This window comes from Amia ocellicauda, chromosome 12 (genome assembly GCF_036373705.1).
Source record: "Amia ocellicauda isolate fAmiCal2 chromosome 12, fAmiCal2.hap1, whole genome shotgun sequence".
NCBI classification, from domain to species: Eukaryota; Metazoa; Chordata; class Actinopteri; order Amiiformes; family Amiidae; genus Amia; species Amia ocellicauda.
The window spans coordinates 30,746,715-30,773,681 of NC_089861.1; the positions used below are offsets into that span (position 1 = coordinate 30,746,715).

A 26,967-nucleotide genomic window follows, 5' to 3' on the forward strand; every position below is an offset into this window, starting at 1 on the left:
GAGTACTGGCTGTGTGTGTAGGGTGTAGTGTGAAACTGCAGTGCAGTGGTGGGAGTTACCTCATGCTGGCCCTTGCTGGCACAGAGCAGGCAGACATACTGCGGTATGGCTGGCACTGAAGTCAGGATACTGAGCCCCCCCATCAGCCACACATTTCTGATGTTACAGTCCTCCTATGGGGAGAGGGGAGAGAGTGGGGGTCAGACACACAGGCACAGAGACTCACAGGCACTCACTGAGCCTCCACACATATCCATGAACACTCCTGACCCAGCTCCTTCCCAGGACAGACATCAAGCTGCGATTCTGGACAATTCATGCTCTCTCTCAATTTAATTCAAAAAAGCTTTATTGGCAGGACTAATTGACATCTGACAGGTCCAGTGCTCAGGAAAATGGGAACAATAAATATAGAAATTATGCATTTAGCATCTCTAGTATCAATTAGTATCTCTCCCCGCCAGGGTCAGTGTTACAGTGACATGCTGACACCTGGTGGTGCAACAGTGTAACATGAAATATGGAGAGGCATTTCATATATATATATATATATATATATATATATATATATATATATATATATATATATATATATATATATATATATATATATATATATATATATATATATATTCAGTGTATTTTGTTTTTTGTTTTTTCCCCAAACTAAAAAGCTCTGTAAAAAACTTCCTAGACCTGCCAGACACCCCAAACCTCCCACTCCTGCTGGGGGAAGATAGCAGTTGTACAATCCAGTGGTCACTGCCTGAGGGACAGGGGACCACTGGGGCCCCTCAAAGAAGGGTAGAGAAAAACTGAACCTAATCCCCTCCTACGTAAATATTTCATTCTCTATAAATGTGCCTTCTGTTAATATCACTATTGTCAGTCAGTGTTCATTTTGGTAGCTATTTTAGATTAATGTTTTAGTCTTACTCTTTTGACTAAAATGCTTGTCAGTTTTAGTCACATTTTAGTCTTTCATTAGTTTTAGTTTATATATTAGTCGATGAAAACACCCATCATTTAAGTCTAGTTTTAGTCCATGCATTTTATTTTTACTTCATTATCACCATTATGCATTATGTCTAATGCCGCATGTTTACATCAATTAGTGGATGGATGCAAAACAAACATTGATTGACTTCAAACAGTCAAGTCAAGTCAAACAGCTATTGTAAACTTCAGTCACAAATTACTGTAATTCAATTTGTTTCAGGTTTAATTTTTTGTAATAAGAAGAGTACAAGAAGAGTATGGAAGCATATAGTGGACTGTAATGTAATCCCACAGTTGCATTTTCATTTTCCATTTATGCACACGTTATTTAGGTAAAAATGCAATCATGCCATCTGTACGCGCATTTGCTGACAATATTAACATTTCAAATGAAGCATAAGCATATTGTTACTTCATTCTGTAAGCACATAACATGGCTTACTGTACTTATAAGTTATCCAATTAGATCCTAACGTTATTAGTTACAGGACCAGCACTTACAAGTCCTATATACAAAATAAAACGTCACACAATCTGTATCAACTTTATGTTGAGCCCAATACAGTAAACCACACCAACCACGTTCAACGTTTAGCTTATGTACAATCGGGTCACATTCTGTTGTGCAGATTTCAGTGGTTCTGCACAGATCTGCAGAATCCCACTGAACCAGCAGCACAGATCTGCACAGAACTGCGATTAGCTGTGCTACACAAACACAAAGGCATGCATGATGATTAGACCATGAAACAGCTCCCTGACCAGCCACTTCGCAAAATACTGTAATTTATGTCCATTAGTCTTGTGTTGAATTTTCATTTCGTCACATTAATCAACTAAAATTAGAAGACATTTTTTTTTAGTTATCTTTTCTCCCCAAAGTGTTTCGTCTTGTTATCGTCAATGAAAATAGGTCGTTGATTATTTTTCATCATATAATTTTCGTTGATGAAATGAACACATACTACTGGTATGATTATTGTCACTATGCACAGGGTTCATACATCTTTTCAAAAGTAAAATTCAAGCACTTTCAAGGTCAAAGATTTTCCAGCATTGTCAGATTTGGTAAAATAAACCACCATCTAAAATGCATACTACTGCACTGAACTAAACCCCCCCAATTATAATTACACCACACTAGATTAGATGTTATTGTATTTTAACACCCAAAATGCTTCACAATCGATGAAAACTTGTATCTATTCTTTTGTGGAGGGGTGTGAAATGAAAATCCCCAAATCTGATTAAGAAAATGTAGCATATACATATATACATTACTTTAGTATAAATACATGTTAATTTGGATTCATACATAGTTTTTTCGCCCATTTTCTCATTGGAAATAGTTAAATTTCAAAATATCACTGTCCTGGTCACAAAAGCAAAGTCTGTGGGAAATAGCCATTTTCTATACCTTTGAGGCATAAGCAATTGGGAAATAACACTTATTAACCAGGAACAAAAATTGTGTTACATAGTGTAATCAATTAAACTATCTACAGTGAGGGGGAAAAAGTATTTGATCCCCTGCTGATTTTGTATGTTTGCCCACTGACAAAGAAATGATCAGTCTATAATTTTAATGGTAGGTTTAAAGTTTCCACCTCCATGTTTGACGATAGTGTTCTTGGGGTCATTCCTCCTTCTCCAAACACGGAGAGTTGAGTTGATGCCAAAGAGCTCAATTTTGGTCTCATCTGACCACAACACTTTCACCCAGTTCTCCCCTCTGAATCATCCAGATGTTCATTGGCAAACTTCAGACGGGCCTGTACATGTGTTTTCTTGAGCAGGGGGACCTTGTGGGCGCTGCAGGATTTCAGTCCTTCATGGTGTAGTGTGTTACCAATTGTTTTCTTGGTGACTATGGTCCCAGCTGCCTTGAGATCATTAACAAGATCCTGCCGTGTAGTTCTGGGCTGATTCCTCACCGTTCTCATGATCATTGAAACTCCACGAGGTGAGATCTTGCATGGAGCCCCAGACCGAGGGAGACTGACAGTTATTTTGTGTTTCTTCCATTTGCGAATAATCGCACCAACTGTTGTCACCTTCTCACCAAGCTGCTTGGCGATGGTCTTGTAGCCCATTCCAGCCTTGTGTAGGTCTACAATCTTGTCCCTGACATCCTTGGACAGCTCTTTGGTCTTGGCCATGGTGGAGAGTTTGGAATCTGATTGATTGATTGCTTCTGTGGACAGGTGTCTTTTATACAGGTAACGAGCTGAGATTAGGAGCACTCCCTTTAAGAGAGTGCTCCTAATCTCAGCTCGTTACCTGTATAAAAGACACCTGGGAGCCAGAAATCTTGCCGATTAATAGGGGATCAAATATTTATTTCCCTCATTAATACGCAAATCAATTTATAACTTTTTTGAAATGTGTTTTTCTGGATTTGTTTTCTGTTATTCCGTCTCTCACTGTTAAAATACACCTACCATTAAAATAATAGACTGATCATTTCTTTGTCAGTGGGCAAATGTACAAAAAATAGCAGGAGATCAAATACTTTTTTCCCCTCACTATATCTATCTATTTGGAGCCATGTTCAAACAGTAGAATTACACAATTAGAAAATAAAATATTAACTTTAAAAAGGAACATTTGAAATACTTTTAAGACTAAAATAAAATCAAAATATCTTTCAGTGTGCCTTCAATTTTGTTGTTTGTGGATGTTCCGTGCCAAAAACTTTAATTTCGCTCTTAATTTTTTGAAATCTTTTGGAAGCCTAATATCCAATCACATTACCAAGGCGTTCGAGCCCAAAAAAAAGGGTCCTGTCCTATCATAATACTAAGTATTAAAACAAAAAAATAAAATAGCCTACAATGATAAAATTAAAATGAATATAATAGGAAAAAAATGCACCCATATTTTTTGCTGTTCAATAGGCTGAGGAGTCGCATTTTATTCTCGTAGCACTCTCATTGAATGACCCGAATTACACATTTCAATTAGTTTATTTGACAGAGAAAACTTTACTCATAACTTTTATATATTTTTCAATATGCTGAAAAATAAGTAGCCCCACGTAGTTAACTATCGATGTTTGAGAAAATGGCAATATAGAATCATGCAAGAAGAGTCACTAACAGATGTCTTTTTACAGAGGTTCAGTCAAAGACTATTAAGGAAATGTGTTGATGATGTGAAGAGCCTGAACCAGAAGTGAACTGAGCTCACCACAGACATCAATCAGTAGATCGAGTTCACAAATGTACCCAACCTGTGACATATGAGGCAATCTGTACCAAAAACATTCCCCTACAGCCTACACATTTTCATATATTATTATTTACACAATTTGACCCTGAGGTAAGTTCTGATTGGTAATTTTTGTCAGTTAAAATAAAACTTTTTTACTACTAGTTGGAGACCTTTTGATTTCAGCAAAACTTTTTCATATTGACTGATCTTGCTGCGTCTTACTAACATTTTCCCATTCTCATGATGTCTCACTCAATTCCATTTGAACTGAATGCCACTGCACAAAGGTTTACTACAGTGGCACAAATCAGCACAAACAAACAATTGGATACAATTACAGTAACTTGGGGTGGAGTGTGACACCATGGCTCATAAAATGTACGTTAATATATCAAGAACCATACCGGCACTAACAATGATTTTCACAGCACAAACAAATGACACCACATTGGATCGATTGGGTGTTTGGTGGGGTGCTGAGTGATGTCATCGCTGATAAAAAGATTCATACCTCATAAACAGTGCCATGAATTTACAGAATAAATACCTGCACGGACCTGGTTTCAGCTGTACTGCTTTTGACTCATGTTCCTTTTCCTTAAGGAATATTTTCATCAGTCATGCCAATAAAAGTATTTGAATTTGAGAGCACGGGAGACACAGAGACACACAGAGACAGGCAGGGCGCTCTAACCTTGAAGTCCACCCGGATGCGATGGGAGGGGAGCGCCGGCTCCTTCTCCCTCTGAGCGAAGCCGTTGGCCAGCGCCGCCAGCACGCTGGGGGGGGTCTGCTCCTGGGGACTCTGGGACATGACAGGGAGGACAGGCACACAGGGGAGGTCAGTGTCAGCCTTACCCTGCACCTCCTCCTCCTCCTCCTCCTCCTCCTCCTCTCCTTCCTCCTCCTCGTCACCTCCCTCCATCCGCGGCCCCAGATCCTCCTCTGAGGCCGATTGCTCTGTCTGTAAAGCCACCTTCTCCTCCTCCTCCTCCTCTTTCTCTACTCCATTCTCCTCCTGTTTCACCTCCTCCTCCTCTTTCTCTACTTCCTTCTCCTCCTGCTGCTCCTGGGTGTCCTGTATTGCCTGGGGGGGTGGTGGCTAAAGCCAGAGCAAAGCAATGGGGGTTACAACAGCCAGCCAGCCACACAGGTGCCAAGAGACCGAGGTGGGGAGAGGGGACCAGAGCGCGAGGCAGAGAGAGGGAGAGGGGACCAGAGTGCGAGGCAGAGAGAGGGAGAGGGGACCGGAGCGCAAAGCAGAGAGAGGGAACCAGAGCGCGAACCGTAGCCGAGCAGTGGAAAAGTTCGGAGGCGCCCTCTAGGTTAATCCCCACACCCCACCTGTCCCGAGTGAGGAAACATTAGTTGTTAATGGAGAAAGAACCGTTGCCCTGACAGTCACAGGCATGCACAGACTGTTGGTCAGGTCAGAGATCGAAGGGGACAAATCGAGGAGGCGTGCAGTTGTCAAGCAAGCAGGCAGTTAGTCCGTGCCCGCCCCCATCCCCTCTGGTTTCTGACTGGTTACCTTATCGGGTCGCCGCCGATTGAGCTGGCTCTTCTGCTGACTGGGCCGCCGTTGTCGCACACTGTCCTCAGACAGGTTGTCCTCATCGGGAATATCGTCCAGGGACACGAAGTCTAAACGGGGGGCAAGAACAGAGCTACAGTACAGTACAACAGGGGTCTCCAGCCTCGACCTACCCTCGCCATCTCCCTTTAGCATTTCTCACACTTCAACCCACCCCCTCCATCCTCACTATCCCTTTCAATCTCACCCTCCCATCCCTCCTTCCCTACCATCTCCCTCTATTATGTCCGCTGACTCATTGCCAATGCCCCCACTTCCACACTATCCCTCTGCCCCGCGCCCCCCTTCCCATCTCACCCGTGCTGCGGGGGGTGTGTGCCCTGCGGCGGCCGGGGGAGGTGGCATGGGGGGGCCCCAGCTCGCCATCCGAGTCCCCGGAGTCCAGCAGGTCAAAGTAAGAGCGTGTCTTGACGCCGCGGCGAGGCTGCTTCCTTAGGGAGGGACTCTCGCCATCCGTTGGGGGGCCTGTTCCTCCCGCCGTACCCCCCTCCCCGACGCCACCCTCCTCCTCGCTGGACTGGCACACACTGAGGGAAGGGCGCCGCCGCTTCCCAGAGTTACCTGCAGGGGCCAGCAGACAGTAGTTACACACCCACACACACATGCTAGTGTGGAGGTGGAGGTTGTGTTGTGAGTGGTGGGTGGTGCCCAAGTTGTGTTGCGTTGTGTTGTAGGCAGTGGCCGAGTTGTGTTGCGAGACTTGATGCATCTCCAAGGGTCGGTTGCATTAACTATATTAGACTAGTCTTAACCATTAGACTAATCTAAACTTGACAGTTAGACCTCCCAATGGCTCACACACACTGCACTCTCCCGCCCACCAGCAAACCCCACAATATGCAAATTCCTCCCCAAATATTTCAACAACCAATTCTGTGGTCCATTTAATTTTTTGAGGCAGGTCCACCTCCAGTCCTGGGATGTTTCCTCTTAAATATTCGTTGCAGCATATACTTCTATCGTTTCTGCACATCTTTTACGGACCGCCGTTAACTTATTTTATCCCACGCCTTGTGTTTGAGTGTGTAAGTGAAAGTTTCAGAGAAATGCACCCAAAGTATATATTTTTCTGCATTATATTTCAATAACTAGTACAGAATTTCAGTTACTGTGAACTGTGATCGTCACTGTTTAAGAGAAGTGTCCACCATATTTTTAATGATGCTTTTCCTTCAAGTGTCTTAAAATTGCCAGAATGCACTGCGTGATTGACTAAGGAAATTGACCAGTCTAATGAAAGACCTTTATGCAATGGTTTTAACGGAGTGTCTATCATTAGTATGACTTATAATTATACTAAGAAAAAGACTGATGACTAGACTATATTCATGCAACTGGTCCCAGAACTACTTTATTCTTCTCTCACTGAGATTTATTTATTCTGCAGGCTAATTTAATTGAGGGTAATTTCTTGATTTTAATGGTTCAGTCTGATTATGACCCTTTCAGCACACAAATAAAACAATGCACGACTGCTGGTTGTCCCTCTGAAGCCAGAGCACTCATACGCTCCTGTATGACACCTGCGTGCTACTGTAATCGGCATTGACCAGTGACATTCACCTGTGACCTGGAAGTGGAAATGTAAGATGATATTTTAACTTTTGAAGCTATTGGCGTTTGATGAAGTGGAGGCTAGAGGTTTCAGCCAACCTGTATTTTCTCTCAGACCCCGTAAAAAAAAATACGATTATTAAGTAACGGCGCGGTAAAACAGTCCGACAAAACATCGTCAGCCACCCCTTATATTTTCTCTCAGCCCCCCTAAAAATAACACAAGAGTCCAAGAAAGAAGAAGTGACTCCACAAAACACTGTCAGCAATCCCCTCCTGCCCCACTATGACACTGAAGAGAAAAAAAAAAAAAAAAAAAGTCGGCACCCACACCCCCAATCCTGGACACCGTTTCAAAGCCTCCCTAAAACTTTAAGTCTAGAAACATACCGGGTTTGATGTATACCAAAGTAAACATGACGGCACACAAAAGGAAACTCCATGGCAAAGAATGTAGCCGAGATGAATTTAGAAAGTGGTAAGGATTATGAAGAACTTCAAGACAAAACGTCATCACTTCCTTCCGTCCTGACCTACATACAAAATCAGGGAGACCTTCTTCCCACAATTTAAAAACCAAATCCCTAAATTCAGTCTCTTCCCAGATACCTGCAAACTGAGGGACAGTGTGTGTACACCAGCCTCAGGGACTCCACTGGATATTGAGATTTGGGGAAATACGGTGTGTGTTCAGTATTATCCTTTTTATTATAGTTATTAACACTAGTATTATTTTCATAACCATAATTACTGTCCTTAGTTTCTATACATACAATGTAAACGCTTTGGCAAAACACTCCCTGTCATGCCAAGAAAGCAAATTTGAATTTAACTGAAAATTGTTGTTAAATGTAAAACAGGTGCGCTGAGAAACACACTAAACTTTCCCATTCACACAGATAAGTGCTACTGAATCAGGTGTAATATTAATGTCATCAGTGGTGAGTACACCTTGTTTGAATGTGTTATGAATGGGACATTATATTTGACCAAATTAGTGCGCAAGTTTCTTTTGTTCTGCACTGTGGATTTTTTTTAACAGCTGCCATGTTATGTTAAAAAACAATTGTAAAGCAAAAACTGTCAATATATTTTCAAAATTAGTCTTTTACACATATATATTTTGTATAATAAATATGGAAAGTCCTTTAGTATGTAGGTCTATATGACAGACATGAGTGGGTGAACAAAGATTTGAAAATGTAGAAATGGGAGTGCTGATGGCGCTCACATATAGGCCGGGGTCTGGGGGCCGCCTTGACCCCCATTAGGGTCCAGGGTCAAGACCCTGCAGGGACCCTTTTCTATTCCAGGGGTCTATCAGTCACTACAATGATAGAAAAAAAGTGAGCAACTTCACCATGCGACTACCAACAGCACTGGAATAAAACACATCCTCTCTACAAAGGGCACTACAAATCCCAAGAGCCAGTTTACCTGACATTACAAATCAGAGGGGATTACAAAGCCCAAAAGGAGGACAGTGGGCATTAGAAATGCATTTTAATAGAGTAGAGTAAGAGTAGTACTTTCATAGTTGAATATGCTTTTATACAACAAAGACAGATGAGGGAAAAAAGTATTTGATCCCCTGCTGATTTTGTACATTAGCCCACTGACAAAGAAATGATCAGTCTATAATTTTAATGGTAGGTGTATTTTAACAGCGAGAGACAGAATAACAACAAAATCCAGAAAAACGCATTTCAAAAAAGTTATAAATTGATTTGCATGTTAATGAGGGAAATAAGTATTTGACCCCTTCGACTTAGTACTTGGTGGCAAAACCCTTGTTGGCAATCAGAGGTCAGACGTTTCTTGTAGTTGGCCACCAGGTCTGCACACATCTCAGGAGGGATTTTGTCCCACTCCTCTTTGCAGATCCTCTCCAAGTCATTAAGGTCTCGAAGCTGACGTTTGGCAACTCAAACCTTCAGCTCCCTCCAGATTTTCTATGGGATTAAGGTCTGGAGACTGGCTAGGCCACTCCAGGACCTTAATGTGCTTCTTCTTGAGCCACTCCTTTGTTGCCTTGGCTGTGTTTTGGGTTATTGTCATGCTGGAATACCCATCCACGACCCATTTTCAATGACCTGGCTGAGGGAAGGAGGTTCTCACCCAAGATTTGACGGTACATGGCCCCGTCCATTGTCCCTTTGATGCGGTGCAGTTGTCCTGTCCCCTTAGCAGAAAAACACCCCCAAAGCATAATGTTTCCACCTCCATGTTTGACGGTGGGGATGGTGTTCTTGGGGTCATTCTTCCTCCTCCAAACACGGCGAGTTGAGTTGATTCCAAAGAGCTCGATTTTGGTCTCATCTGACCACAACACTTTCACCCAGTTCTCCTCTGAATCATTCAGATGTTCATTGGCAAACTTCAGACGGGCCTGTACATGTGCTTTCTTGAGCAGGGGGACCTTGCAGGTGCTGCAGGATTTCAGTCCTTCACGGCATAGTGCGTTACCAATAGTTTTCTTGGTGACTATGGTCCCAGCTGCCTTGAGATCATTAACAAGATCCTCCCGTGTAGTTCTGGGCTGATTCCTCACCGTTCTCATGATCATTGAAACTCCACGAGGTGAGATCTTGCATGGAGCCCCAGACCGAGGGAGACTGACAGTTATTTTGTGTTTCTTCCATTTGCGAATAATCGCACCAACCGTTGTCCCCTTCTCACCAAGCTGCTTGGCGATGGTCTTGTAGCCCATTCCAGCCTTGTGTAGGTCTACAATCTTGTCCCTGACATCCTTGGACAGCTCTTTGGTCTTGGCCATGGTGGAGAGTTTGGAATCTGATTGATTGATTGCTTCTGTGGACAGGTGTCTTTTATACAGGTAACGAGCTGAGATTAGGAGCACTCCCTTTAAGAGAGTGCTCCTGATCTCAGCTCGTTACCTGTATAAAAGACACCTGGGAGCCAGAAATCTTGCTGATTGATAGGGGATCAAATACTTATTTCCCTCATTAACATGCAAATCAATTTATAACTTTTTTGAAATGCGTTTTTCTGGATTTGTATGTTGTTATTCTGTCTCTCACTGTTAAAATACACCTACCATTAAAATTATAGACTGATAATTTCTTTGTCATTGGGCAAACGTACAAAATCAGCAGGGGATCAAATGTCAATGTCATTTGAGGTTGGGTAATCCAAAACTAGTGCTAATCGAGGTCTGTGAAAGCAACTAAAAACCCAAATTGTTCTTAAGCAAATCAAAATGTAGAGAATGTTCCGTTCAATCCTGATTAGAACTGAAATCCTAGTATCCATTAGGAAATGTATCATTCAGGCTAGGACTAAACCTAAACACATATCATACACAATAGTAACTTTTGAACCATAGACACCCACACCTTTCAGTGTAACTGGTCAATTGTGTGCAAGAGAGCTACCTCGCGCTCCCAAGCTCCTTTCGCAAATTACTCAATTGGGGCTGTTGATTATTTTAATGAAGTCAACAATTTTAATGTTAGGTAAATAAATGTCAGCTTTTTCATATAACCAGGACAAGCAAAATTTATTTTTAATAGCTGAATCCATTATCTTTTATTCATGAAGATACATGAACATCAATGATTGACACCAACAAACCATGTGACAGAAGACATCTATACTGTGGTATCTGATTGGTCAAAATCACAGTGTGACTGTGACAAATCAGCCCTTATGACAACGCACTTGCAAATCTCTCTGTGCACGTGTGACTCGTCCAGAAGATGCCTTCATGTACATACATGCACGCATGCAACACAGTCAGGATCAACCCTCCCCCCTCCCATACACACGTCTCAGATATGGCCCTGGGGAAATCTTAGAATTCTGCCAAAAGTAGGAAACCTCATGTCTGATATGTAAATAGTATTAAAAAATATATACATCTATATATTTATTTTTTTAATACTATTTTTTTTGTTCCATTGTTACGAAAACCTCAATTTGCAAAAGTAAAGCAAACATTTCTGCTTTACATAAACTGTCAAGGTTGGTGTCAATTTACAGAATTACGCTCTTTTTAAAATAAAAATACAATTGTACAGATACAGACTTTTCTTGGTTTTCGAGTAATAATTGAAATGCCTTAACTGGCATTATCAGGAATGCACAGGAGGGATGTAGACTTTGGGGAATCTAAAGGGTTAAAGTGTGTGGAACATTCTAATGCTCAGGAGAGGGGAAGGTTTAACCCGGTGAAATGCTGTCACCTGGTGGGCAATGTAACTGCGAGCTGCCTCACCTTTGCCAAGCCTTCCACCCTGACGCATCAGTTTCTTCTGTTCGATCTGATCGCACTTCTTTAACCTGCGGGGAGAGTGAGAGAGCGATCAGACCTGAGTCACATGTAAGGAGTAACAAACAGTGTAGAAGCACACTGAAGCCATAGGGGAGTGAGAGGAAGAGAAAGAGAGAGAGACACAGCCCACTTACACACAGCACTGCCTCTTGGTGTTGGGCCCTCCGAATTTGGGCTTGTCCAGGCAGTTTATGCACTTCGCACAGTCCTCCTCATGCAGGCAGCCCTTGCACTTCCCACAGCGCCGCGAGCGCAGCCCACCCCCGCGCCGCCCAGACCCTCCCACGCGCCGCTGTCGGGGGGGCACCTGCTCTGGCAGGGGTGGGCTGTCTGGCTCTGAGGGGGACCCCGCATCTGAGAGAGAGAGAGAGAGAGAAAAAAAAAAAAAGTAAACATAGGCTTTAATCACCCTGCAGAAGAGGGAAAGAAGAAGAGAGGGAGAATTTAGAGGAAGGAGAGGGAGCGAAAGTCAGCCTGTCAATGAGGGGGGGGGAGAAGGCGAAGCGGAAGCATCTGGTGGGGGGGGGGGGTCCTGACCTTGAGTGACAGGTGAGGCGGCGATGGCGGCCCTCTCGTGCAGAGGCAGGGCACTGAGCCGTGGAATGTCGTCAGGTACCATGGCACGCGGCTGCCCCAACACCACCGCTGCCGCCCGGCAAACATGCTTGATCCGGGGGCCGGCCCGAGACACTGTGTCCTGAGAGAGGGAGGGAAAGAGAGTTAATCAACTTAATCTTATTCATTGCTTTTTATTTTTTTTATTATTTCTGCATCTAATTTATGTATTTTTAATGTATTATTTATTATGCATCACCTATTATACATGCTTTGGCAAACACCAGGATAAAAAAAGGTTATTTTTAATTAAATGAACTTAAATTGAGATGGACAGACTGCGGGGGCGGTTTGGGGGAGTCCTTGCATCCCAGTGTCCGTCTCTGCGTACCTGGGGTGTATTCTCATTGCTGGGGGGGGCCTCCTGCCGCTCCTTCCTCTTCCTCATCACCTTCCTCCTCTTCACTCCCAGAGCCAGGTCCCGTGAACCCACACTGGCACCAGGCTGCAACTGACAGGAGACACAGAGAGGAGGGGGGCAGAGAGAGAAATATGGAAAGGAGGGAGGGAGAGAGTCAGTTCAATGGTTAGTCACTCCAGTTGTACACAGACCCACTCCCCTCACTCCTCCCTTCTCCCTCATGATCTGTTCCTCTGGCCATACCCCCCCCCCCTTCTTCTTCTTCTTCTTTCCTTCCTCCCTCTCACCTGGCTGGATTTGAGCTGCTTCTGCTGGTCGATCTTGATGAGCTGCACCTTGGCTCTCTTCAGCAGGTGGAACATCCTCTTGTTGGCGCCGGTGAGCCGGATGCGGTGAGCAGTGCCCCTCTCCTCCACCACTACACGGTCGCTCTCCGTGCTCTGGTCAAGGTCAGGCTCACCCTCTCTGGGCCCCGGCCTCGCAGCCGTCTTCCCAAGCTCCCCGTCTTCCACTGCACAGCAGGGACACAGAAGAAACTAAATTACTTTGGCCACCCAGGAGGGTAAGGCTTTATTCAAACCTGTGGCACACAGGGCCTTGGATTCGATTGAAGGTTCACCACCTTGTCAAACTGAGGAAACTAGATGTTTGATTTTCAGATGAGAGAAAGGGGGTTGATCTTCATATTTATGTAAAATAAACTTTTCTCCCTGTGAAGATACTTGTCCATCTAATCCCAATATGGCCTTAGTATCAGCTAACATGGCACACAATTTTCAGAGGAAACTGCGGAAGGGAAGATGAGCGCCTTACCTTGGTCATGTTCTGTGTGTTTGGGGGACCAGTTGGCCTCAGCCTTCATCTCCTGGTCCTCCTCCTCCTCCCCCAGCTCTGACAGGTGGGTATGGGAGCTGGGGAGTCGTAGATGCACGGCCACTTTGCGCACCACCCCGGGGGAGTCCAGGTCCTCGATCTTCAGCTTAGCCCTCTCCTGGGCCTCCAGGTCCGCCATGTCCCCAAGCGATACCTCCTGGGCAGGGCCAGGCAGGAGCAGCGGGGCGGGGGTTTGCACGGGGACAGTCTCCTGTGGGTCAGTGGTCGTTTCCTCCAGTTTCGAGGGGGCAAAGTCATCCAGTCTCGGCCCCCCAAACCCCACATCCGCCTCCCCCTTCTTCATGGTCAATCTCTTCTTTTTCTTCTTTTTCTTTTTCTTCTTCAGGGACTCATAGGTTTGGAGGTGGGCGGAGCCGTGACTCGGCTGGGGTGCATGGCTAAGGGGAGAGTCAGGGTCAACACCCCCCCCACCACCCGGGATCCAGTCAGTGGGGGTCAGGAGATTGGGGCTCATCTCTCGAGGCCTGGCCAGGGTGTAGGCCTCACCACCGGCGCTGCCAAGCACGCTCCAGTGGAAAGTGGGCTCCCTCAGCACAGAGCGTCTCTTCTCAGGGAGGCAGTCAGGGGCAAGGAGGTCGGAACCAGGCCTGGGTTCACAGTCCAGATCCTGGGCTGAGGCTACTGCTCCTTTCCCGCCTCCCGTTGCAGCTCCCTCTCCAAACTCACAGACAGACTCCGTCAACTTGTGCCAGTCGTCCCCGTCGTCGCCCCCGAAGGGAGAGAGCAGGTAGTCAGACAGCAAGAAGGAAGCTGCTCCTTTCCCTGACATCCCCTTCTCCTCCTCCTCCTCCTCCTCCTCCTCCTCCTCCTCCTCCTCCTCCCCCCGCTGCTGCTGCCGCTGCTGCTGCTTGCCTCGAGAGAGGCCCCGCAGCTGTCCACCCCCGGCCGTCAGGTGCTGGGCCTTCTTAGGGGAGCTCCGCCGCGGCAGCACAGACATGCCGGCATCATCCATGAAGCGCTTGGGTGTTTTGATGACCCGGGAGGAGCGGGCTGTCACTACGGGCATGATGAAGTGGCGGATGTTCTTAAGGAAGCGGGACTTGCCCCTTTGCAGGTCCCTGGAGGCCGAATGGGGCACATCACTCGACTCCCCGCTTCCTTCGTCGCACAACAGCTGCTGGGTGAGGTCTCTCTGGGTCTCCTTAAACAGCCCTGGGGGTCGCCCTCTGGGCCGCTTGACGCCAAGGAACTGCAGGGCCCCCGAACCAGCCTGCTTGCGCCTGTACTTTGCCTTCAAGATGCCCACCAGCTTGGGCTTGGTGGGGGTTGAGGTGGCAACTGGCTGTTCCTTCTCTTCTTGTCCTCCACCTGCTTCTCCATCGCCTCCAGTCTCTTCTTTAACAGAAGCAGGCGAGACTTTAGTTTTGAACCTGCGGCGAACTTTGCCCGGCCGCCGCCTGGCTCTAGGGCCACCTGGTTTGAGAGGAAGAGGCGGAGGAAGAGGAAGGGGGGTCTCATGGACGGCTGGCTCAGGCACAGACTGCTGGCCAGGCGGCTCCAGAACCAGAACACCTGCCTGCTCCTTCTCCTCTAGCTCCAGGTCAAGCGCCTGCAGCTCCGGGCCATCGACGTGGTGGTCCACTGGCTGGTCCACTGGTTCTGATTCTGTTTCTAATTGTGGCGCATTGACCACCACCTCCCCGGGCTCAGGGACCCCCCAACTCCCCCTCTTTTTCCTGCCTCGGCCAGGAGAGCGCACCTTGTCCAGTCGCCGATGGTGTTTGCGTTGGGGTTTGGGGGGGATCCCGGGCGTCTCCCCCTGTTGTGTGTTGGAGAGAGCTGGAAGGGGGTCCTCCGTGGTAGGGGTCAGGGTTTGCACTGGGATCAATGGGTCATTCTCGCCCAGTTTTTTTGTTATCTTACCCTTGCGCTTGGGGGTGGACCAGGGCCGGTGGCTGCGCTTCTTGCGTGTGGAGGTGAAGGGGGAGGAAGGCTTGGTTTTGCGTCGGCTCAGCTGTGGCAGGGGCGGCATTTCTAAAAGGGGCTCTGCCTCCCCAGAGAGCACTGCATCACCCATCCCCCCAGTGTCTGTGTCCGAGGTGCTGAACTCTGGCCGGATCCTGCGAATAAGGAGCGAGGGCTGCATGGCACCACTTCTCTCTGGGGACGAGAGCACCTGGAGGAGAGGCGGGGGGATGGGGGGGGGTTCCTGCTCCCAGTTTCCTCCCCCTTCTCTGTGCACGCCCAAGATCGCAGCTTCCTCCTCCTGCTGCTGCGGCGGCCTACTGACTTCCACCTTTGCATGAGCCTGGGCCTTTCCTCTCCACCTGGTCGCCTTGCGGCGTCTCCGGCCTGGCTTGGCAGAGGGGGTGCTGAGAGCAGCGGTGCCAAGAGGCGGCTGGGCATCTGGGCTCATAATCTCCCACTCTTCTGTGGATCCTGCTTTGATTTCTGTCTCTGCCTCCACCCCTTCTATCTCCTGCTCCGCCTCCTGCTCCGCCTGCTCCTGCTGCTCAGTCGGCCCAGCAGCCTCCTCTTGCCCCCCTGTTGCAACCCCTGCTGCTGCTGCTGCTGCCTCCGCAGGGTCAGGCACTTTCGTGGCCCTCCCCTTGCCCTTGACGAGCGTCAGAGTCCAGACGAAGCGGCTCTGCCGGCGGCGATGCGAGGTCTGGCTCGGCCGGGAGCGGGCGGAGGCTGCCAGCAGTGCTTTGGGATTCCTCACCCTCTTCAGCTTCAGACCAGGGATCCCCAGCTCTGGCCCACCACCCTCCCCCGCCTCGCAGGGCCCTGTCCCAAGGGGGGGGGGCTGAGAGGGGGCAGGTGGCTCGGGCTCAGAGAGGGCGGCGGCTTGCTTGAGCTGTTTCCAGTGCAACTTCCCTTTCCGCCTCCTCTTGCCCTTGCCTAGGCCCTTCCTGCCTCGCACTTTGTCTCCCGACTTCACACCTTCTGACTCAGACTCTGCTGCCACCGCCCCCGCCTCCGCCTCCTCCACTCCTGCTTCTGGCTTCCCCCTTTTCCGTTGTCGGTGCTCCCCTAATCCCGGGGACGGCCTCCTGCCGCCTCCCCGGGGTCCCGCCCCCCCTCCATGACCACCCACACTCTCGGCTCTCTTCCTGCACCCCTGGGCCTGGTCACCTGCGCTCTCTGCCCTCTTTCTTCGTGCAACCGCCGGCCGGCCCACCTTGGAGGCTTTCCCTCGTGCCCCCCCTGGCCTGCCCTTCTTGTCCTTCTCTGGGGGCGGGGACGCCGGCGGGGCATTCTTTAACCTGACGTGGACGTTGGACAGCTTCTTGGCTTTGGACAGAAACTTAAACCCCGCGACCTTCAGCGTCTTGGTCTTCTTTGGGGCCGGCTCCGGTTTCTTCTTCTCCTTCCTGCCGGTCGTCTTAGCAACCAGCTTGATGGTGAGGCGGGGTCTGGAGCCCAGTCTGCCTGGGCCCCCCCTGCTGGAGGTGGTTGCAGCAGTGGAGGATACAGACCCCTCTGCCGTTGCAGTTTTTGCTTTGCGCCCCGGGCCCATGCTGGCAGCCCCCTTCCCGGGCAATTTGGATACCTTGCCCTTTGCACCCGGACCTCTCTTCTTGTTTAGCGTATTCCTCGGGCCCTGTGGTGTGCGGGGCCCCCTGCGCGGCCCCCCTGCTTTCGCCAGGGAGGGAGCAGCCGTGGCAGCAGGGTCTGGGGCTGGGGGTGGCTTCTCACGCATCTGTTTGGATATTATCGTCTTTTTGGGTGTTTTGCCTGGGGGGGGTGAAAGAGAGAGAGAGGGAAAGAGGGAGGGAGAGGGTGAAGAAATATTACTATGTGACAAATAACTCAATTTATTCAAGGCAGTCTGGAAGATTACGAGTCAGCAGTAAGCATAAGAGTAAGGGTAAGTGTTTCACACTGTACATTATTACCACCGATTCCAGTCAAAGGGGGGTGGGAACCTCCAACAGGGAGGGGGGGAGGCGAGATTAGAAGTGGAGCTAAATTTCAAACTGGAGAGGATACACCCACGAGCAGGATCACGTATTTTCCGTTAAAGAAAGTGCACCGCCTTGCTGCTCTACAGTCGCGCAGGCTACAGAGAAGCCACATCTGAGGGCAACTCGGCAACCAAGACAAGATGCATCTACAAGCAGCAGCTGAGACATGAAAGTGTTTGCACCGTCTCTCTCTATCCCCTCCTTTTCTCTATCCATATAGGCCCTCTATCTCTCCATCTCTATCCCCTCAGTCTCTAAAATTAGACTGTAGCGCTGCTCTCGAGAGGTGCTAAGACAGCAGCACACACTCCACAGGGCCCCACAGACATCAACAGAGCATTAACTACAGAAAACAGAGAGGTGGAGAGGAAGAATGACAAAAAAGAGGAAAAAGGGAGAAGAAAAACAGATGAGAAAAATGTGAATGTTGTGTCGGTCCCGTGCTATAGTATTCAGTGTGACACTGACCGTGTGAATGGCAGACTATTAGTAACCATTACAACAGAGTGTTGGCCATCCAGTTCCAGAATACAGTGTACTGAAGAGACGGCCTGGTAACAGTTCCGGCTGATGGGTGGGGAGGGCGGCAGGCACAGTGCTGGCGGTGGAGAGGGCTGCGTCTGGGCTAGCACTCCTCTGCACAGAGACACATCAATGATGCAACTTCCTGCAACCCCACTATATTGGGCCAGATATTGCAGAACAGGGAGTGGGGGAGCACACTGTGCGCAGCACTGCCATTTCAGTAACACAGCTATACACAAAGAAATGCAGAGAAATACCCAAAACACTGAACATGATAACACTGGGACATAGTTCAGAGACACGCAGAGAGGACAGGAAGAGGACAAGGGAATCCAATACCGGGCACTTTTTTCAATCCTGGGATTTCAGAATTGTTGTTTATAAAATCCCGGGATCCAGGAATTAAAAAGTTTCCCAGCTAACACACATTATTACATTGCTGCAATGTTGTGTATTAGCTGGGTCATTTTCAAATGTAGTAATAATTATAATGCAACCAATAGAATCAACGAAAAAAAAAAAAAAAACAATAGCCTATTGTTTTCTTAAATACGTTAACGTTTTAATTTAGGCATCACGTCATGGATCACGTTGAATGCTAAACAGATTGTTGTACTACTAAGTAGCCTAGAGTCTATTAGATGAGACGAACGCATTATTAGACAAATTATAATGTAGGCTATACACTACACACACACATATATATATATATATATATATATATATATATAAAAAGCCATTACATACTAGAATAAGGCATGATTTTATGTAACAATCGAGAAAAGTTGAGGCATTTAGACAAATGCACATTTGCGCACAAAACAACCACAAGACTACTAAACTAAAACATACAGTGAGCAATTAAACAACATACGATAGGCCTATGGTTTTTAGGTTTTGTTTATTATCCGTTTCTTAATACAGCAATTCAGAAAAAAGAATGAAGGCAGCTACAGGCGTCTTTTAGACCACTGCGTATGTTGTGTACATGCGGCTAAGATGTACAAGAATTACTGCAGCGTCAAATTTTTCATTACCCACAGTCCCGGGTATTTCACATTTTCAGTGTCGGTTTTCGGGACTAGAAAATTGTACGAGATCCCAGGATTGGATTCCCTAAAGAGGACAAGCTGGGGGACACTTACTCTGATTGGATCTGCGTCTGGAGCGCAGTGGGCTCCTGGGGCCCTCGCCAGCTGGTTCGAATCCAAGGAAGTCATCTCCCTGCAGGACAGACACACGTATTGTCAACTCACACACAAACACACCTGGCCTAGCACACTGCACTTACTAATATCATCACCTTTTTTTACCACTATCACCATTATAACAATGTTGTTAGTATTATTGTGAGCACAATTATTGTTAGTATTGTTACAACTGTCAGTATTAATTAGCAGGTCCCCATTCCTAGGGTCAATAACAGATATCAGAAAATACAAACTTCTAAAAGATAATTCACAAGGTGTGAATAGAATAAAAACTAGCAAAAAGTAAACTGTACACATATGTCCCCAATAGAAGTCACTGAAACAAGAGCCTGCTACACAACAGACACACCTGGGCACTCCGAAGGCAGTTAAAAGCACAGGAATGAACACAGCGCTTCACAGGCACAGTCCTGATCACAGGTGTGCACAACAAATCCAGCCTCGTCAACGAGCTCAAATCAGCACCTTTAAAAGAAGTGCCGACCAAACCATTTCCATCACGTGTTTGGCGACTCCATGGCATCCTGGTTACATATTTCTTCCCTGCTTATAAGGTGACTCAGCCAGAGAGTGAGGTGAAAAAATTATGGATACAGAAGGCACTGGTAAAAGAAGGTAGTAAATCAATTGGAGTATTGCTAGTTAGCTACACCAAAAAGACAAAAACACCACAGAGGAGGAACAAGATGACCAGATGCTTCATTAGACGTAATGGGTCTGGCTCTTGCAGCCATAACTACCACCAGAGTAGTAATCACACAATTTCTCCCTCAAGCAAACTAAATTCAATTAAAATGAAATGCAATTAAAACCAGAAAGAACCATTCTTGGGTCAGGGCTTCTTTGCACATTAGTCGCAGCAAGAGCAAAGCAGTAAGAAACCTTACTGGGTATGATTGTGTATTGTTTATTTGGTTAAAGCAACGCACTGATTCGCGCCACACAGACTGTTAAACTGCATATGGGGGCAATGGTAAGCAATACACAGCACGTAATTTCAGAACGACTAATCTGAAAATCATCTCCCTCCTGCAGCAGAAGGAAAATCCATGTACTTCTCTTTTTTTATACTAATAAATAAAAGGCAAATTAAATATTTAAGGCTGAACCAAAATGCTTCATGATTATGACAGATTTTCTCTTGGTTTTACTGGGGGGGTTTTGGTGCGTTTTCTTGCATTTTTATACTGCTGCAGATCCTTAACCCTCTGAGTGGACCGTGCAGAAACATTAAAGTCTGGTTTTGTGTTGTAGGAGAATGTGTGAAAGTGTCAAGAACAGTGTGCAAGTGTCAGGGGATACACTCTGGGGCGAGTGAAAATGTGTTTTGCCCCCAAAAATAAACGAGGAAGTTGCAGGATGTGTTTAAAGGGCCAAATCTCAGGGTTTGTTTAGTTCCCTGTTGATCACAGTTCCCCTTTCTCTGCGTCAAAGGATTTTAACAAACTTGTGCCTAGAGAGCTGACAAGAGTGCTCAGATAATCCTAACTAAATATATAAACCAAAGGGTCAAAGGGCAAAAGGGCCAAATGTTACATAGAGATCAAACTGCAGTTCATGCACATGAGGACAGTCAGTCATAATCAAACAAAAAAGGGTCAAGCCAAGGTCAGAAGTCAAACTATAGTTCACACACCTCATCCCCACCTCCACAAGCCACACCACCTTTCCCAACACCACTAATCACCTTTTAATTGCATACAAACTAATCAAAATTAAGGTAACATTCTATTGAGCTGCCCTGCCATCCAACTTGCCACACAGCCACAGAATCCTTTCCAACTCCAAAGATACTCCTAATGCATTGGCAACTCTGGCACCCATCGACACCGTGCAGTCCAGCACTACGAATCGCTGGTGGCTAGGAGGTTAAAAGCACCACAATGCACGACTGACTGTGGTGCTGAACTAGTTCCGATGGCTTAATTACTAGGACAGTGTTCATGAGGTTTTGTCCATTTAAAATGCTAAAACGACAGCCGCTGTCGCAGAAGCAAAGGAAATAGTGTGGCAGGCATGGGGGGGTTTGACAGAAGTACAATGAATCGAAAATGCTCCCGTGCGTGATGCGAGTAAATTGACATCCGTAATGTGACATTCCTGCATGTGCATTGGGAAGGATTTTTCATATTTGTGTATGCATGCGTGTAATATCTGTCCGGGAACATATGCCAGGTCTCTGCGTGTTGAAGGGTTTTGGCTTTTAAAGTTCAGTAATGTGAGGATCTTCAGGAATATGTAATGGGCTTCAGGAGTCAGATCGCATCCACATCGCAGTGACAACTGGCATACAGCACCGGCAGAACCGTGTCTTAGCTGGCACCCCACCTTGCAAAACAAAATCTGTTACAAGTGCGGCCTGGCGCACCAACAGATCCTCACGGTTCAATCAATGAGGGCAGATCGAAGGCTGTGATTGGCGAGGGAATAGGGACCATGTAAAGAAACTCAGGAAGCCACCCGCCCAAAATGTAAACTGGTAAGTACTGGTTCGGTGACAGTTACAGCCCAACGCAGCACAAGTGCTCACTGAGGGAGGCCAGGGCGTACAGAGGGGTGCAGAGAGGGGAAACAAAATCCCAACGGGCAGAAGCTTGGGCCCAGACATAGGTCTGGGGTTCTCCAGACGCTCTACAGACCTGCCTTGGTAGGGTATGGGTGAGCAGTGGTGGAGCAGATTAAGGACAGGCGAGTGTGAGGGGAGGGGGCAGGTAGAGACAGTGACAAGAAGGGCTCACCTTGCTGAACAGAGCTAGGCTGCATCTTTGTCACAAGCTAACACTCACTCTTACCATCGGCTGACTGCGTATCACTGGTCTACTGGCAGCGTTTTAGTGCTAGGTTAGTGTGGGGAAGTAAGGCAGTTAGACTTTGCATATTTAGTAAACATTTAGAGCACCGTCAATTTTATACACTAATAATTTTATACACTGCCAAAAAATAAATACATAAAAAAACAGCGTGATGACAGTGGCAGCTCCTATCCTGTCAGGTAGGGGCAGTGACTGTAGATATCTTACAGAAAGAGACTTGTGGTCACATCGAGCCTGCTCAATGTATTCACATACATGTGGCCTAGGGAATTAAATGCAAATTTTCCCATTAAACCGAGTTGCAAAAAGAAAGGAGGACAGTCACATCTCAAGAGCTGTGAGTATATTATTTTTTACTGTACTTTTCATTAATTTCCTCTGAAATATAAAACTAGCAATTTTTCGTATTATAATACACTCACACCAGCATCAGATAATCAATGTAATGTATGCACAGTATTGTTTTGTATTTGTTAGTTTTAAAATTACATTAATTTAAAAATACTATCTTTAACATAAGGTGGTCATTATGCCATACAAGCAATACAAGTATGTAAAACTACTAAAATAATAGTAATTGATACTTGTGTGCGGTGTCTTTTGATGAAACAATGGTTATGTTAAAGTGTTCTGTTAAATTACTAGTCTTACAGTGAAGTTGTGTAACTATAATAGCATTACGTCATATAGTATAATGTAAAATAAAATAAAATGTTTCTGGCCAACCGACTTAAATTTCTTACAATCTGTCCGCCTGAACAAATAGATGAAGAGCCCCGATTTAGACCTTAAAAATAAAACTGTTTAAATGTATAAACTCTGTTGCCCCGCCGTCAAACACACACTTATATTTAAAGCTTTTATACATTTTGATGAAGACATGAATATGAAGACTTCAACAGAAGTGTGAAGTGGCCATTGACGGATGTGCCATCAATTTTAAATATTGCTTAAATCTTAAACATTAACCTCCAATGTATCATCTAGAAACAAGCACAGTAAGGTCCCCAGTAAAACCAAGTATTTGAATTAACAAGCATCACGTTTCTCACATCTAACGGAAATAACTGTTTTCAGTATTAATACTACAAACTGAAACAAACTGTACTTGTCTCAAGAAAAAAAGTTTAATTAAACAATCTTCTCTTCAAAACTAGGGAGACAGCTCTCGACTGATGTAGCGCAGACACTGTATGCAAACGATGCTTTAGTTTCATGTGATTCAGCATGGTGTCTGTGCTAAATGCTCCATGCTAGGCTCCCTTTCGGTCAAAACATGCCCAGAGAGCACTGGATAATTTCCTACCCCCAAAGCAGATTTGGCAAATAAGGAATTAAAGCATGCAGGATATTGGGAAGTGAATATCCATGTGGTGGAAGAACAATTAAAAAACACAGAGATTGAGAACACCCTGTCCTGCCCTAATTGTATCAGTTTTTTCTTCAATACAAATTCTGAAAGAAACTGATTCCAATTTAAAATTATATATATATATATATATATATATATATATATATACACAGACTAACACACTGCAATCATCGACCGCCCTCTCCCTTCCCAGGAACACAGTTTGAACCTCCTGTATTTAAATGTGTTCAGGACAGACAGGACTGGAAAAATGTCACTCTGGATCCTTCGTTCTGCTGTGGACACAGTGACAGGGATTTCACACAGAGTGTTTGCCTGTATCCAAATTGAGTGTACAGCAAAGGCCATGCATGTTATCTGTCTGTGTGTCTGCACCGGTTTTTGCTACTGAAAGGGCATTAAGAGCGGACCGACCAACGGCTCTATTAGCGTTTCAGTGGAGTACCCAGCAGGGCAGCCAGGGGAGCCACGGGACCAGGGTTCAACTGCAGGGTTTCCACGTGGGCAGAGCAGGGGCTGGCAGTGAAAACAGTATCCAATTGGTTTTCAATAAAATTTCAATTCAATTCAAGTACTTTTATTCTACAGTTTGCAGCATTGACGTGTAAGTTTGTGCTTTTTTGTCGAAGATAAAAAAATGTACAGTGTTTGTGTCAGACGCGATTGGGAAGAGAGGGAGAAACTTGAAGTCCCCAATCTACACAGGTAAGCAAAGCCATCCCCCACCCCGGGTTTCCCCAGACCAGGTTCTGACAGTGCACATGCACACTAAACATGCTCACACTACACCAGTAAAGTGGGTCAGAGCTCCGGGTGCTGCAGGAACACCACAGGGCCTCTCGACTCACTTTGCCCGGGACAGGGCTGACTAGCCTACCTTCTGAGCGAAGTTGACCCAGCTCCACCTGCTTCCTACCCACTATGTGCTCTTGCTTCCACACTAACAAAACTCCTGGGCATGCTTAAAAAAAAAAGTGGGTCAGAACCCAGAGTGGTGCACCAGTGTGAGAGGGGTTCAAGACTGGGTGAGCACCTTTCTGCACCACAAACCTTGTGCGGCCTCCTCTTTGCACCCTCTCCGCCACACCAACGCAGAGAGATTTATTTTCTGACTAGCAGTGTCAGCTAATGTGTGTGATACAACAGGATACGCAACATTCAATTGTAAGAGTAGTGACAGTTGTATACATTTTCCCTGACAATAAGGGATTAGCAATATGAATATTAAAAAATCTCTCAGGTCAGAAGTTGTGGATATAAGTTACATTATTTTCAGACTCTGACAAACACCTAAGTAATGCATCTGGTGTAGTGCATTAAGTCCAGTTTATTACACCATGGAGAAACACATTGCACTGAAGACCAGATGCAGGAGCAAACCATGAGGACTTCATGAGACCAGTTCCTACCGATCACAGCCATGGATTGCCACCCAGGTGTGTGAATACTCGGGTAAATAAAAACAGGGTTAAAGATGAGAAAAAGGTCGGCATTAAAACCTCACCAAGCGAGACAGGGAAACCACCAGACTGGGAGCTGTAGTGGATTACTCACAGGAAAAACCGAAACAAACAACAACCCATCGTGTACAGTATGCATATCTGAATAAAGTTTTAAAAGCTTTATCACCTTATTTTCTTGCAAAACTACTGTAGCGGGTTCATTTGCAACTGAATGCTCAAATCGAAGCAGTGCGTGGATTGGAATTTCACACAATAGTGTTCGAAAGCGTTTTGTTTTGGTTTTCTTTTGGGGGGGGGAAGGGTTCATTGCAAGAACAGTAACACTGGCAAGCACTGGCAAAGCCGGCTCTCTGGGATGTCCCATCCCGCCAATACAATATAAAGGTGTCTTATCTAGATCTACAATGCGGATCACCTAACTTCACTCCTGCGCGCTAGTACACTCCGAGACCGTCCCGGAGCGACGCTGCCTTTTTTCCCTCCATTACCGCCTATCCCCCCGCCTCCAATTCTGCTCCTCCGTCCCATACAAACACGCCCGCCTGCGCACACACCCCGGGCTTTTCCCACTCGCCCGAGGGAGATCTGCAGGGCAATCGGCGCACGGTGCGTGTCTGTAACTAATGTCGGTGCACAACGTTGCGGTCGGGATGGATTCTGTGCATTACACACACCCTCCCCCTCAACACACACAGTCTCTCCCTCCAACAGAACAGCCTACCCCCCACCCCCCCAGCAGCCGATCTCAACCGATTGGCAATTGTTCGAACCTTTTCATGAGCAGGTCAACTTCACCGCAGTAAAACTACACTGACTGTATGTGTGTAATCAGTACCATACACCTCCTTTGTTTATGGCAGAAACATCCTCCCACTAGGTTGTTTTTTTCGTCCCCAACAGCTGTAGTCAAATATCTACATATACAGGCAATCTGCACCAATAAACGCCCGTGCAAAATATATATATAATGAAATAAAAACACACAAACACCCAAAATAAAGCATGTATAATAAACAGCGTCCCGGCGTGCACACGGAAGGAAATTACGGTCGGGTCTCACCTCCTCGCTCCCGCTTGAGCTGTAGCCGGCCTGTCCTAGGCGGCTGTGGTTCGCCGCCAGCCCGAGGAGGAGGACGAGAGACGGATCTTCGAAAGGCGCAGGTCCGAGGCTGCTGGGCCTAGCGGCGCCAGCCACCGTCTCCCCGGCTTCGGCCACTCGCCGGCCGAGCTGCGAACGCTTCTCCGACCGCAACCGGCTCCGGGCCCCCCAAGGCCGGCCCGGGAAGCGGCCCCGGGCCACTGCCGTACCGCTTGGGCCTCCACCAGCAGCCGCGGTTGCTGGTCCGCAACCAGCCGCCGCCATCATTAAACTTCAAACAACAACAGCGAGAACTGATGGGAGACAAGAGGAGAAGGCGCGAGAGAGGGCGGGGGCCGGGGGCAGGCTGGGAAAACGAGTCCTCCTGCCGGGCAGCGCGAAATGTCAGCCTCCGGGACTGGAGCATTCACACACGCTGCAACAAGGACTAAACACAATGGAAACAACAAACAAACTAAAGGGGCAGGGTTACAGCGCTGTAGCCGAATCGGTGTCTTCAATTCTCTGGGGTTGTATACCCTACAGCAGTCTGTTGCAACGTAAAAACTTCAACTGCGGTATCCGGAAAGTGGACTGCATTACCCAGCAGCCCCGGTGCATCCGCTGCGAGCAGACTCTTGGAAAATGGCTTTCTTCTGGGCGAGTGCAGCGCTCGAAAACTACAAATCCCAGAGGACGCGCCTGCGCACAGCTGTTTGGGGTGCGGGGGGCGAAAACTATGAGGGATCTTGATGCTTTGTGTCACTTTAAAACTTAGTTCTGAAAATAGATGCGGTACTGCATAATACGAATAATTATAATAATCAGATATACACAAGTAAGACAGCTTTTTTGCGTGTTACTTTGTTTTCTTTATGATGAATGATTATTAGTAATTTGTACTTTTTTAAATTCCCAAACACGACTTTGGTACTTTTTAAAGCGAATATGCTTCTGACCAAACCTCTCGAAGTCCCCAGCCAAAGCCTCCGGAGTGACAGGCAATTGACAAGTATCACTGTTGTTTTAGATACTGTGGGTTTAACGGTTTGGATGTTTGTCTGTCTATTCAT

At 46.6% G+C, this 26,967-nt stretch overlaps 1 protein-coding gene across 1 annotated transcript in view; it reads right to left on the bottom strand.

Annotated features, from left to right (window-relative positions):
* Positions 1 to 26,198, bottom strand: part of kmt2bb (lysine (K)-specific methyltransferase 2Bb) — a 63,856-nt gene extending 37,658 nt beyond the window's left edge. Inside the window, exons 1-12 of the mRNA XM_066717885.1 lie at positions 25,877 to 26,198; positions 19,103 to 19,181; positions 13,444 to 17,202; positions 12,918 to 13,141; positions 12,601 to 12,720; positions 12,192 to 12,351; positions 11,789 to 12,008; positions 11,598 to 11,662; positions 6,104 to 6,367; positions 5,744 to 5,856; positions 4,907 to 5,314; positions 60 to 173 (exon numbers count right to left, since the gene is read on the bottom strand). Of these exons, the coding sequence (XP_066573982.1) occupies positions 60 to 173; positions 4,907 to 5,314; positions 5,744 to 5,856; positions 6,104 to 6,367; positions 11,598 to 11,662; positions 11,789 to 12,008; positions 12,192 to 12,351; positions 12,601 to 12,720; positions 12,918 to 13,141; positions 13,444 to 17,202; positions 19,103 to 19,181; positions 25,877 to 26,182 (5,832 nt within the window). The 5' untranslated portion in view covers positions 26,183 to 26,198. The remainder of the gene's footprint in view (positions 1 to 59; positions 174 to 4,906; positions 5,315 to 5,743; positions 5,857 to 6,103; positions 6,368 to 11,597; positions 11,663 to 11,788; positions 12,009 to 12,191; positions 12,352 to 12,600; positions 12,721 to 12,917; positions 13,142 to 13,443; positions 17,203 to 19,102; positions 19,182 to 25,876) is intronic.
* Positions 26,199 to 26,967: the final 769 nt, after the last annotated feature.